General features: G+C 42.4%; 1 protein-coding gene across 2 annotated transcripts in view; it reads left to right on the top strand.

The window, feature by feature from the left end:
- Positions 1-13,707, top strand: part of LOC139454513 (semaphorin-5B-like) — a 28,198-nt gene extending 14,491 nt beyond the window's left edge. The window contains exons 3-13 of one of the 2 annotated variants that reach the window (XM_071236267.1): positions 195-395; positions 3,900-4,097; positions 5,192-5,383; positions 6,099-6,290; positions 7,226-7,414; positions 8,913-9,116; positions 9,434-9,590; positions 9,982-10,136; positions 11,440-11,577; positions 12,487-12,641; positions 13,275-13,707. In XM_071236267.1, the coding sequence (XP_071092368.1) occupies positions 195-395; positions 3,900-4,097; positions 5,192-5,383; positions 6,099-6,290; positions 7,226-7,414; positions 8,913-9,116; positions 9,434-9,590; positions 9,982-10,136; positions 11,440-11,577; positions 12,487-12,641; positions 13,275-13,430 (1,937 nt within the window). In that variant the 3' untranslated portion in view covers positions 13,431-13,707. The remainder of the gene's footprint in view (positions 1-194; positions 396-3,899; positions 4,098-5,191; positions 5,384-6,098; positions 6,291-7,225; positions 7,415-8,912; positions 9,117-9,433; positions 9,591-9,981; positions 10,137-11,439; positions 11,578-12,486; positions 12,642-13,274) is intronic. The other variant, XM_071236268.1, reaches the window with a different exon arrangement.

Below are 13,707 nucleotides of genomic sequence, written 5' to 3'. Positions count from 1 at the left end.
GAACCCACAGTCAGTGGATCCTGCTACCTCTGCGCAGTGAAGAGCTACAACTCCTCCCACTGGGCTACCGTACCCCCGTTCTTTTGGGAGCCTTCGTGGAATGTAAAGTGTATGCACATCGTAAACAATTTTCGTTTCCGTTGGCACAAGGGATCGTCCTCGTTGTAAGTGTCTGATGGTGTTTGGGTTTTCAGTGGTGGTTGTCAATGGCAACTGGGGTGAGTGGTCCGATGCTGTGTACGACCTGTGCTCTGTGTCGTGTGGGATCGGCACGGAGTCCTACACCCGCACAAGGCTGTGCAACAACCCCGCCCCATCATACGGGGGTGCTCATTGTGTTGGGGACAACGCAATAGGCCCATATACCCGATCCTGTTCTAGACCAGCATGTACAAGTAAGATATAAAGTCGTATTGCACCGATCCCCTTGCAATCCTGCATGTACAAAAAGCATCACACCATCTGGTGATGTAATCCTGCATGTGCGTGTTGCATATATTACTATCACACACCATATTCTATAGTAAACCTGCATGTATAAGTGGCATACATTGTCGTTTCGCACCGATCCCCTTGTAATCCTGCATGTACAAGAAGCATATAGTGTTATATCAGAAAATATGGTGATGTAATTCTGCATGTGCGTGTTGCATATATTACCATCACAAACCATATTCTATAGTAAACCTGCATGTATAAATGACATACATTGTCGTATCGCACCGATTCCCTTGTAATCCTGCATGTACAAGAAGCATATAGTGTTATATCACACCATATGGGTATGTAATCCTGCATGTGTCAATATGATGCAATTCCATAACCCACCATATTCTATCGTAATCCTGCATGTTACAATATGATAACACACCGTATCAATATGATGTATTTCCATAGCACACTAAACCCTATTGTAATCCTGCATGTATCAATATGATGTTATTTCATAACTCACCATATCCTATCGTAATCCTGCATGTATCAATATGATGTTATTTCATAACCCACCATATCCTATCGTAATCCTGCATGTATCAATATGATGTTATTTCATAACCCACTATATCCTATCGTAATCCTGCATGTATCAATATGATGTTATTTCATAACCCACTATATCCTATCGTAATCCTGCGTGTATCAATTTGATGTTATTTCATAACCCACCATATCCTATCGTAATCCTGCATGTATCAATATGATGTTATTTCATAACTCACTATATCCTATCGTAATCCTGCATGTATCAATATGATGTTATTCCATAACCCACCATATCCTATCGTAATCACATATGTATCAATATGATGTTATTCCATAACCCACCATATCCTATCGTAATCCTGCACGTATCAATATGATGTTATTTCATAACCCACTATATCCTATCGTAATCCTGCATGTATCAATATGATGTTATTTCATAACCCACAATATCCTATCGTAACCCTGCGTGTATCAATATGATGTTATTTCATAACTCACCATATCCTATCGTAATCCTGCATGTATCAATATGATGTTATTTCATAACTCACTATATGCTATCGTAATCCTGCATGTATCAATATGATGTTATTCCATAACCCACCATATCCTATCGTAATCACATATATATCAATATGATGTTATTCCATAACCCACCATATCCTATCGTAATCCTGCATGTATCAATATGATGTTATTTCATAACCCACTATATCCTATCGTAATCCTGCACGTATCAATATGATGTTATTTCATAACCCACTATATCCTATCGTAATCCTGCGTGTATCAATATGATGTTATTTCATAACTCACCATATCCTATCGTAATCACATATGTATCAATATGATGTTATTCCATAACCCACCATATCCTATCGTAATCCTGCATGTATCAATATGATGTTATTTCATAACCAACTATATCCTTTCGTAATCCTGCGTGTATCAATATGATGTTATTTCATAACCCACTATATCCTATCGTAATCCTGCATGTATCAATATGATGTTATTCCATAACCCACCATATCCTATCGTAATCACGCATGTATCAATATGATGTTATTTCACAACCCACCATAGCCTATCGTAATCCCCAGAATGGTGAGACCTGATTGGTTCACGTGATCACGTGATACTTTGTCATATTGCACAGATTCTTTGGTAAAACTGCACATCCAAATAAGAGATATTGTCATAGTGCACCGACCCTTTGGTAAAACTGCACGTCCAAATAAGAGATATTGTCATATTGCACCGACCCTTTGGTAAAACTGCACATCCAAATAAGAAATGTTGTCATATTGCACCGATCCTTTGGTAAAACTGCACATCCAAATAAGAGATATTGTCATATTGCACCGATCCTTTGGTAAAACTGCACATCCAAATAAGAGATATTGTCATATTGCACCGATCAGGTGGTAAATCTGCCGTACAAATAACATATATTGTCATACTGCACCGATCCCCTACACTAATCAAGCATGAACAGATGAGACGCTAACGAATTTCACACCCGATAGTTCACTAAATCGTACCTAAGATGAACCTTTATCTACTGATCCTATGCTTGGCAAACACGTGGACAAGTTGGAAGTATATCACCTGATCCTGTACTTAACACGTTGGAAGTATATCACCTGATCCTGTACTTAACACGTTGGATATATATCACCTGATCCTGTACTTAACACGTTAGATATATATCACCTGACCCTGTACTTAACACCTTGGATATATATCACATGATCCAGTACTTAACAAGTTGGATATATATCACATGATACCGTGCTTTACGCGTTAGAGATATAACACCTGATCCTAAACTTAACACGTTGGATATATAACACCTGCCACTGTGCTTAACACTTTGGATATATATCACCTGATCCTGTAGTTAACACGTTGGATATATATCACCTGATCCTGTAGTTAACACTTTGGATATATATCACCTGATCCTGTAGTTAACACTTTGGATATATATCACCTGATCCTGTACTTAACACGTTGGATATATATCACCTGACACTGTGCTTAACACATTGGATATATATCACCTGCTCCTGTACTTAACACGTTGTATATATATCACCTGATCCTGTACTTAACACCTTGGATATATATCACCTGACCCTGTGCTTAACACGTTGGATATATATCACCTGATCCTGTAGTTAACTAACACGTGTACAAGATGAATATGTTCTGTCACATCCATTCTCGTTACACAGTAGTATAGACCCTGTTGTAGCGCTACACTTGGTAGTCAGGGCCACCCTTCACTGTAGCGTTAGCAATATGCACTAGTCCTGTAGTCCTTGCCCATCCGCCAAACAGTGAAGGTATCGATTACACATTTTTTAGGGTTTTGCTATATGTTACCATTATACAGACTAGTGGGCCAAAACTGTTAGTTTCTATCACTGCAGTGTGCAGAGATTGTTTTCACACATGGTACCGGTGTGATGACAAACGTCCATGGAATGCCTTAAAAAATATTTTCTAAACGTAAGCATATTGTCCTCTTCATGAACATTAAACATTAATGAACCATTATCTTTTAGTGCATCCATTATACAATGAGCGTTTGACACATACGGGTCGAGCTCTCCTGTCATCCCACACGTCTTAATCCAGACGTCCTTCACAGCTCTAATATTAAAACCTGACTTTATTAACCATATAATATTCGAAAAACATTTTGCTCACTATGGAAAACAATTGTTATACATGACCTGTCCGATGATAAGAAGCGTTGTTGTCCTAAGCCAGTTCACAGTACAAGAAATTCGTTACAGAAAAAAGTGGCATTCAGACTAGATATCTATATCTACTTCAACTCTGTCCCAAGATTTGAACTCAAATTATTTACATGATCTCAGTATGGCTCATATATTTTTAAGATGAACCGGTAAATGGAGGCTGGAGTGCATGGAGCGAGACCCAACTTTCTGCATGTACAGTAACGTGCGGAGGTGGTACAGAGGTCTTCTCGCTGAGTCGGGAATGTAACAACCCAACCCCTGCTAGAGGCGGAGAAGAATGCCAAGGACAAGCAACAGGCACAAGGACCGATATTTGCAATACCCAAACCTGTATTAGTAAGTTGATATGTTTGTTTGTTATTTATGCAATGTGTACCAATCACGACGGCCTGTAAATAATCGAGTCTGGGTAAGACAAACCGTTCGTTGATGAGGACGTTGTTTACTCAACACCGATCAAGACAGTTTGTCAATGATTGTATTATATATTCTTACCCGATTCTTAAAGAGTCGGCGAGTGAGCAAGTCTGGCGTAACGCCGCTTTAAACAGTATTCCAGGTATATCAGGGCGGGTCTGCTTAATGTGGGAGGAAAGCCCGAAGTGATACAGGTCGCAGACGTTTATCACTTTGGTGCAACCCACGAGCACGGGTATGGTGCTGACAAAACAAAGATCATAATCCGGGCGAATCGGTATTCGTGCCAACAATCAAGGGACGCAACTCTGCACAGCGAATTGCGGCGCCTCAAACGACGAGCCACTACTGTATGTGTTCTTTACACAAGTGATGGTCGTATGTATTTGTTCCCCATAAGAGGACCCGTGAAGACCCGGGGTAGAATGGGTCTTCAGCAACCTATGCTTGCCGTAAAAGGCGACTGTGCTTGTCGCAAGAGGCGACTAACGGAATCGGGTGGTCGGGCTTGCTGACTTGGTTGATGCATGTCATCGTATCCCAATTGCGTGGATCGATGCTCATGATGTCAATCACTGGATTGTCTGGTCCGGACTCGATTATTTACAGACCGCCGTCATATACCTGGAATATTGCTGACTGCGGCGTTAAACAACAATCAATCAATCAATCCCCATAAAAGATGTACAGAAATTTGAAATAGAAATAAGAGATGCACAGACATTTGAAATAAAAAATTAATTTGAACTTTACTTTCATTTTGAACCATTACCAGATGCCATTGGTATATACACGGTCTCTGTCAAGACCATCAAAACGATAATCAAGCTACCGTGGTCGTCCAAAAGGTAGAATGAGTACACAGGATTGGTCGATATGAGTCCATATCATCGTACTTATTATATTCTGATATTCATATGGTCACATGTTTTGTCTTCGATATAGTTCTGCTGTAGGAGCAGGTAAGCCTGAAGGTACATGTGACATGCTGGAACTGAGTGTCTGTTTTCCAGACGATGGTAGCTGGGGAGCGTTTGGAGCCGAGGTTGCCGTGACCACCTGTACTGCTACATGCGGAGGGGGGCAGAGGACGTACCGGAGGACACGAGCATGTGACAGCCCCGCCCCTTCACCCGGGGGGCAGGATTGTGTCGGTTCGGCGACAAGTGACGTCATCAGGACATGCAACGAACAAACGTGTCCAAGTACGTGGGAGTTGTTGGGTTGGGTTGTCGTTGTGTTGTGGGGTTAGTGTGAGGATGAAGATGCGAGGAGGGTTGCCTTGGGACTTGATCATAGGGTTCGGTTTGATATCGTTGGCTAGGGTTTAGTTGATTATTGGGTTCAAGTTGATGTCGTTTTTTGTTTTTTTTTTGGGGGGGGGGATGTTGGTTGATTATTGGGTTCAAGTTGATATCTTTTGGGGAGTTTGGTTGATTGTGGGATAAAGTTGATATCGTTGGGTGGTGTTTGGTTTCAAATGGGATTACAGTTGATATCGTTGGGTGGAGTTTGGTTTCAAATGGGATTACAGTTGATATCGTTGGGTGGAGTTCGATTTCAAATGGGATTACAGTTGATATCGTTGGGTGGGGTTTGGTTAATTATTGGGTTATTTATTGGGAAAATATATGGAAAAGTCATTTAAGGTTTAACTTTCATTTTGACATCAGTAACAATGACCATATATCGGTATTTGGTCTCTGACAATACCATTAAAACGAATTCAAGCATCTTTGCTCCGCCAAAAGGTAGAACGAGTACATTGGTTGATATGAGTCCATATCATCGAACCTATTATATACAAACATGACTGATATTCATATGGTCACATGTTTTGTCTCTGATATAGTTCTGCTGTAGGAGCAGGTAAGCCTGAAGGTACATGTGACATGCTGGCACTGAGTGTCTGTTTTCCAGACGATGGTAGCTGGGGAGCGTGGGGAGCCGAGGTTGCCGTGACAACCTGCACTGCTACGTGCGGAGGGGGGCAGAGGACGTACCGGAGGACACGAGCATGTGACAGCCCGGCCCCTTCACCTGGGGGTCAGGATTGTGTCGGTTCGGCGACAAGTGACGTCATCAGGACATGCAACGAACAGTTATGTCCAAGTACGTGGGGGTTGACAGCGACGCTATTGGTGTGGCTGTCGTTGTGTTGTGGGGTTGGGGTAAGATTGCAGATACGAGGAGAATTGTCGTGGGACTTAACAATGTGGTTCGGGTTTATATTGTTTGGTTGATTATGAGTTGATATTGTTGAGTGGGCCTGAGTTGATTATTGTGTAAGGTTGTTGGGGTGAAATGGGGCTTGGTAAAATAGTATTGATGTTCTCGGGAAGGGGTGATGTTTGGAGGATAGGGGCTAATGTTTTAGACTGGGGTAAGACTTGATCTTGTGTGAGGGGTCGGTGCTATGGGAGGATTGTGAAAAAAATGGTGTTTGGGTTTATATTGTAAGATGGGGTTCATGTTGTATGTTGGCCCAAATGTTGTGTGGGGAGTTGAGCTGAGGTTAGGGTCGATTTTGAGTGGTTGGGGTTGTTGGTGAGGGCTAATGGTGTGTGGGGAGTTGATATGAGGTTAGGGTCGATGTTGAGTGGTTGGGGTTGTTGGTGAGGGCTAATGGTGTGTGGGGGTTGATCTGAGGTTAGGGTCGATGTTGAGTGGTTGGGGTTGTTGATGGGGGCTGATGTTTGTTTGTTTGTTTGTGGGGTGTGATCTTGGGAAAGTATCGATGTATCGATGTTGAGTGTATGGTGTTGTTGGTTGGGACTGATGTTGGTCGAGGGGTTGATCTGAGGTTAAGGTCGATGTTGAGAGCTTGGGGTTGTTGGTTGGGGTTGATGTTGGGTTGGAGTTGGTATTGGTGGGATTAGGGTCGATGTTGTGGGCCTGGTGTTATTGGCCGGGGTATGGTTAATAAGATGTTAGTTATTCGGAGGGTGTGTTATTGGGGCTGAGAGTGTTATCTCAATACATCATTACATTACAACACAATCATAACAAAACTTATTTCCGATGTTTTATTTTCACTGTTCTGACAGTTGATGGGATGTGGGGCGCGTGGACTGCGGTATCCACCACCGCGTGCACGGTGTCGTGTGGGGGCGGTACCCAAACCAGGACAGACCGTCGTTTGTGTGACAGTCCCGCCCAGGCCAATGGAGGCCTTCCCTGTAGCGGAAACAATGAACGGAATGTACCCTTGAATTGTAACACTGATGACTGTACAGGTTAGCATCAAATATCCTCAGTTACGTTTTTCTTTTCCTCGGTTATTTTAGGTTATTTAGTTTACGGATTTTATGTGCAATAATATAGAGTCCTTGTTCGAAATAGCATGATTTATGTGTGGTAGGTATTGTCGATCGGTTGAATAGAAAAATACTGAAAGGAAAGAAAGAAAAAAGTTATGGGACATTTCCGGTTGACGGTTGAATGTTGAAATAAGGGGATGTGCACTGTCAACTATTCTGATCTGTTTTATCTATATCTAGTCATTTCAACACTTGCAAGTGATGGACATAAGCCTCCGGAAGTACAGAAGTTTGAATAATATGAAAATCAAAAACATTTTGTTCTTCTCATCCTGATAACGAAGGGATTATTGAAAATAGCTTCCTTCGGTAGTAAATTCAAAATGTCCACACCAGAGAATAACTAGTCTCTGTTATCTGGCGAAACAGATTCCATTGTACGTAATAAAATAGCGATCAAAATTATATGATTGCATCATTGGAAATCCGTGATGACACTGGGTGTTCGCGAAAGTATATAATTGGTTGGTTTGTTGTTTAACGCCGCACTCAACAATATTCCAGCTATATGACGGCGGTCTGTAAATAATCGAGTCTGGAACAGACAATCCAGTGATTGACATCATGAGCATCGATCCACGCAATTGGGATCGATGACATGCATCAACCAAGTCAGCGAACTGACCACCCGATCCCGTTAGTCGCCTTTTACGATAAGCATAGTCACCTTTTGCGGCAAGCATGGGTTGCTGAAGACCTATTCTACCCCGAATCTTCACGGGTTGAAAGTATATAAGCAATGTTCCCGAATACACGGCTGTACTGCTGTGCTGCGCCAGACAATAAATACTTACTTTTTCTGCAAGTAGTATGAATGGCGGGTGCAACGGTAAGGCAGACATGCTTACCCGTTTCGCGAACACCTGGTGTCATCACTGATTTTCAGTGATCCATTCATATAATTTCAACAACTATTTACTCTTTACGCCAAGGGGAATCTGTTTCGGCAGAAAATCTAGCATTGACAATTTATATTTACAGTTTGTTTCAGTGAGTGATTACGGTTGTACGCCGCTTTTAGCAATATACCAGCAATATCACGGCGGGGAACTCCAGAAATGGGCTTCATACATATTGTTTGTTTGAAAATCGGTTGAGCATAGCTTGAGTCCCATGTTTTAATTAAGAGGCGGAATCAGAATTTGTTAAAGGGGTGGGGTCGTCTCATTTTGAGATTCTTAACTTCAGTGGGTTGGGATAGGGGATGGGGGATGGGGGATGGGGGCGGTGGTTTAGGCAATCAATCAGACAAGGATGGTGCAGAATCCTGACCACTTCGTGTGTATTTAAATAATACCAAATTATAACTTTTCTTGTTTGTGTCATTGGACTACATATGTGATGTTAACATAAAGGTGGTTCGAACAAGTCTACGGTGAAAAGAGGGTTTCTACATGCCATCTCACTTCTTCAGTTATTCAGGATGGTGGGTGGTCTCCGTGGGTCGATGTCCCTGAAACCGAGTGCACCACGCCTTGCGGGGGAGGACGACAAAATGTCACCAGAACGCGCACGTGTACGAACCCTGTGCCAATCAATGGACAGCCATGCACTGGGTCTGCAACAGGAAATACGTTTGAAAAGGCTTGCAACGCTGAGGATGCACAAATCTGCCCACGTAAGTGGTGAATTGATAGGAGAGCAAATGAGGCCATAAAATATTACCTTTAAACTCAGTTGCAATAACTCGAGTGTTCTTCAACGCCTGACAAGATAAACCAGTGGTTGATAGAATGAACATCAAAGTGAAAAAATATGTAAAAAGCAGTAGCAAATTCTGTGAGAGAGGTTGCAGTAATAGTAATAGTAGTAGTAGTAGTAGTAGTAGTAGTAGTATTAGTAGTAGTAAACATGTTAATTTCACCATGTACACACTCAGCAACTGACAATACACGTGTCTACGATGGAAGGTTATGCTTGGTGCTACTGTTTCAGAGGCTGCATGTTTGACAAGTCGCATAGTTGGCGGAAACAACGTGGACCCTGCTTGCAAGTACCCCTTCGTAGTCGGCGTGCGTCGGTTCGGCGCCTACTCCTGCGGGGGTAGTCTGATTGGACTCAACAAGGTCCTCACTGCGGCTCACTGTGTGGTGTAAGACTGTTTGTTGTTTAACGCAGCAATATTCCAGCTAAAAGAATAGCGATCTGTAAATAACCGAGCGGCATTAAACCCAACTCTGTCACTCTTAATCGAGTAATTAATAGGTCCAAAATTGAAAATAGGTCAAATCCAAGATGGCTGCCAACAAAAGTAACAATAGTCATAAACATGGAACTAATACTAATAGAAACATTTATGATGAGTCTATCTATATTAGCTTGACAGGATAAATGCAAAGGAATGTATATTTAACAATTGGAAATGGAAAACTCACATAGAAATTACAAATAATTGCCTCAAAATGACGAAAAGGTACACACAGTTGTTAATATCAGCAATTCTTGCAGAAGATGAACCCATTTATCATAATTTTGTTTTTCAGAGGCCTTCAAGCTTCTTCTCTGTCAGTAGAGGTCGGAAAGCATTGTTCCAGTACCAGCGGCAGCGCCAGTTACAACTCTCGCAACCCCAACATGGAGGTCATGGAAGTAGAAGAGTTCGTCATCCATCCCAACTTCAACTCTGGAAGCGGACTGTGTCAGTACCTTTGCTCTTACGTCATCTGGGGTATACTATGTTCGTGTTTCTGCGGACCTCTGACATTAGGGTCACTGACACAAAGAAATGCCTATCAAAGAAGACACAATACGATCGTTGAGAGCCGACTTTCGTAACTCGCATATACTTTCGATATTCGGAGAACGGGCATCGGGAAACATTTTAACAATCAAGTCATCGCAAGGTTAAAACTTTCGTAACTCTTATACTTTAGCATACACTTACGATGTTCGTAACGCCATGATCGCTTTGTGGTCCACTTTCCCGAAGAAAAGACATCATAAGGTTACGAACGTCGTAACTCCCATCCTTTGCCCTAAACCCATTATAGTCGTTAGGGGCGGTCGGGTAGCCTAGTGGTTAAAGCGTTCGCTCGTCACGCCGAAGATCCAGGTTCGATTCACGACATGGCTAAAATGTGTGAAGCCCATTTCTGGTGTCCCCCGCCGTGATATTACTGGAATATTGCTAAAAGCGGCGTAAGACCATATTCACTTACTCACTTATTATAGTCGTAACTCTATGATTTGCTTTGGGAACAGCAAGAGTGACAGGACGCTAAAAATAGCCGTCCTATCAAATGACACTCACATGCGATAAAACTGCTGTGCTAAGATAGTGATTGGAGCTAGATGGAGATGAGGTTAACACGAGGTCCCGGTGATGACTGGGTCCTGGGTATATATCATAATGGAATTGAGATACGATACACGGGACAATCTAAGATGTTGATTACCTCGCTGCATCCATATTTTGTTGAATTGATTCGGAACCTTCTATGCGAGGAACCTGTAGTGTTCCCAGTACTCCGTTATTTGTAATAAGGGTAGACTAGGATAGCGATTGGGGGTTACAGTTTAAGATCTGGGGCCGTAATCATAAAACTGCTTACTCTTAACTCGCTAAGAAATTTCTTAGGGGTGTAGTTATTAGAGCTCTAAGAGTAACGTTTGTTATTTCTCAGATTTATTCTAAAGCACTTGAACAATGTTCTTGAATATGTCCGCAAAACATACCATGACAACATGGTATCAAGCACTGGGCCCACTTGCACAAGGCGACCGTAGCGCTACGACGATCTAACACGCATACTTTAACACAGACTTACTATAGTCGTAGCGCTAAGCGCCCTTTGTGCAAGCGGTCCGAGGTCTACCTGTTCCATACACGCCGCCAAGCGTATACATGTAGCTTTAAACTTCCTGAAGTTTAAAAAAATACCATTATTCATCCACAAGGATAGTGTTGATATCAATGGAGAGATGTATCTTATATGTTGTAGTATTCGATGCTGCTGTCTTGAAGCTGAAGAAAGATGCCATCACCACAAAGTGTCGTCAAGTTATTCAAATGGCGCCTTCGTCTCAGGTGACCCAGACTGGGAGGACGTGTACTGTGATTGGATGGGGAACAACTTCCTGTAAGTGTGCATGACGGCATTAGTGACAAAGGCCTTGTATCATTTAGATTCAACTGGTGACCACGACTGCGCAGCCCCAGTTCTATTATACGACTAACGAGAGAGGGCGTCAATGCCCCAATTTGAGGTGTTCATATTTGTCATAAATGATGAAGGTCATGGTCACCGCAAGTTATGTACCATTCGGGTCAACTCGGCTTATTCCGTTACCTTTCTAATGCCCCGAGAAGCTCTGGTGTATTAATATTGCACTGTAGCCCGCGTCATAAAGCCAGATCAGGTCCCTAAAAGTTCGTACAACAGGACGTCCGAGTTAATAGAAATTAGGCATTTAACTTGACATCGAGCAACATTATAAATAAGGGTTCCGACTACCGCCAAAATGTGATAGTCACGTGAACTAGTGGAACTAGTGAATCCAGATTTTTACCAATTCTGGTGGAGATTACTTATTGGAATGAGAGAATTGGAGAGTTGGATAGGAATATAGTTTTGTCACAGCGTATCAATGACAAAGCTCGAAGACGCTTACGGCTTTAGTGAAAGCCCTGATCATGGTATGGACGGGTATCCACGACCAGTCTAAGGGACGCAACTCTGTGGAGCCTTAAACCACTAGATCTCCTGGCGCTATTGTGGTTACAAACATAACTTCTTAGATACACACTTGCTTGATAACGGAGTCAGAACCTACACCGAAACGTCGCTCTTAATTGTAATAAAGAAGTTGTTTATCCATAAATTCTTATCCTTACTTGTTACAAACAAGTATCAATGTATGGTTAATTATTTTATATTATGTTTCACATTACATTATCTCTTTTAATACGTTTACTTATCACCTTTAGCAAAAATTACTAAATAATACGTCACAATGTAGATGAAACACGAAGGAGTGTTTTATTTCAGACAATGGCCCTGCTGCCAGTATTCTACAGGAAGTAGACCTAGAGCTGTACGACTCTCAAACCTGTCGTGACACCTTCCCCTCCACCGCCTCCGGAGTCGATAACAACGTCATTTGTGCTGCTAATGGTGTTAGTGGCGGCGAGGACGCGTGCCAGGTGACTACCTGTTTCAGTATGCTGTGTCTTGAGTGGATATCCATTTTAAACTACAGCATTGTATCTCAGTGGGCTCTCACTAAAAAATATGAACAGGACACGCACGCACGCACGCACGCACGCACGCACTCACGCACTCACTCACTCACTCACTCACAGGTCCATGCACCAGGGACGGATCCAACATTTATAAAAGGGAGATGTGCAAAATTTTAAAATCCTCTTTCAGTCACTTTGACAGCCTACAACATTTTACATTTAGTTTTCAAAAGAGGTCCGGACCCCTGATCCGGGTTAGAAACGGTCAACCCCATGCTTGCCGTAAAAGGCGACTATGCTTCTCGTAAGAGGCGACTAACGAGATCGGGTGGTCAGGCTCTCTGACTTTGTTGATGCATGTAAAAGTATCCCAATTGCGTGGATCGATGTTCATGATGTCAATCACTGGATTGTCTGGTCCCGACTCGAATGTTTACAGACCGCCGTCATATAGCTGGAATATTCAAAGTGCGGAGTAAACCAACCAACCAAACAAACAAACAAACAAACAAAACAAGAATAGGGAAGCATTAGGCACTTGAGTTCGTGTACATAGCGCCTCGTCTCATTTAGTGGATCCTACCATTGTTTCAGGGTGACTCGGGCGGCCCGCTAGTCTGTCTGGATGACAACGTGTGGGTACAGTACGGAATCGTCTCCAGTGGGTTTGAATGCGCCAGGGCCAACCAGGCTGGGCTGTACACCGAAGTTGCTGCTTTTAGGACCTGGATCGACAGCCAATTTGTGTAGAGGGCTTCTTTCGGAACACACTAGTCATACCATTTCACATGAAAAGAGACGATGTGTTCCGAGTGACAAGGAAATGATTCGTTATTCCTGCCCAGCAACTGGATAGATGGTATATGAAAAAGGATATGTGGCAGTGATATTGGAAACACTAGACATTTGGTGTAAACCTTGTGAGCCGTAAGAACACATTAATAAACAAGTTCGTTGATTAGTTGATATGGATTTGAAGATGTAACTATATGTACACCAAACTGTGTAAATCCTTCTTCGCAATGTA

This window comes from Haliotis cracherodii, unplaced genomic scaffold, assembly GCF_022045235.1.
Source record: "Haliotis cracherodii isolate W230 unplaced genomic scaffold, xgHalCrac1.p SCAF_10, whole genome shotgun sequence".
In the NCBI taxonomy this organism is placed as follows: Eukaryota; Metazoa; Mollusca; class Gastropoda; order Lepetellida; family Haliotidae; genus Haliotis; species Haliotis cracherodii.
Note: the sequence above shows the minus strand (reverse complement) of the source record. Positions and strands in the feature narration are given on the sequence as shown.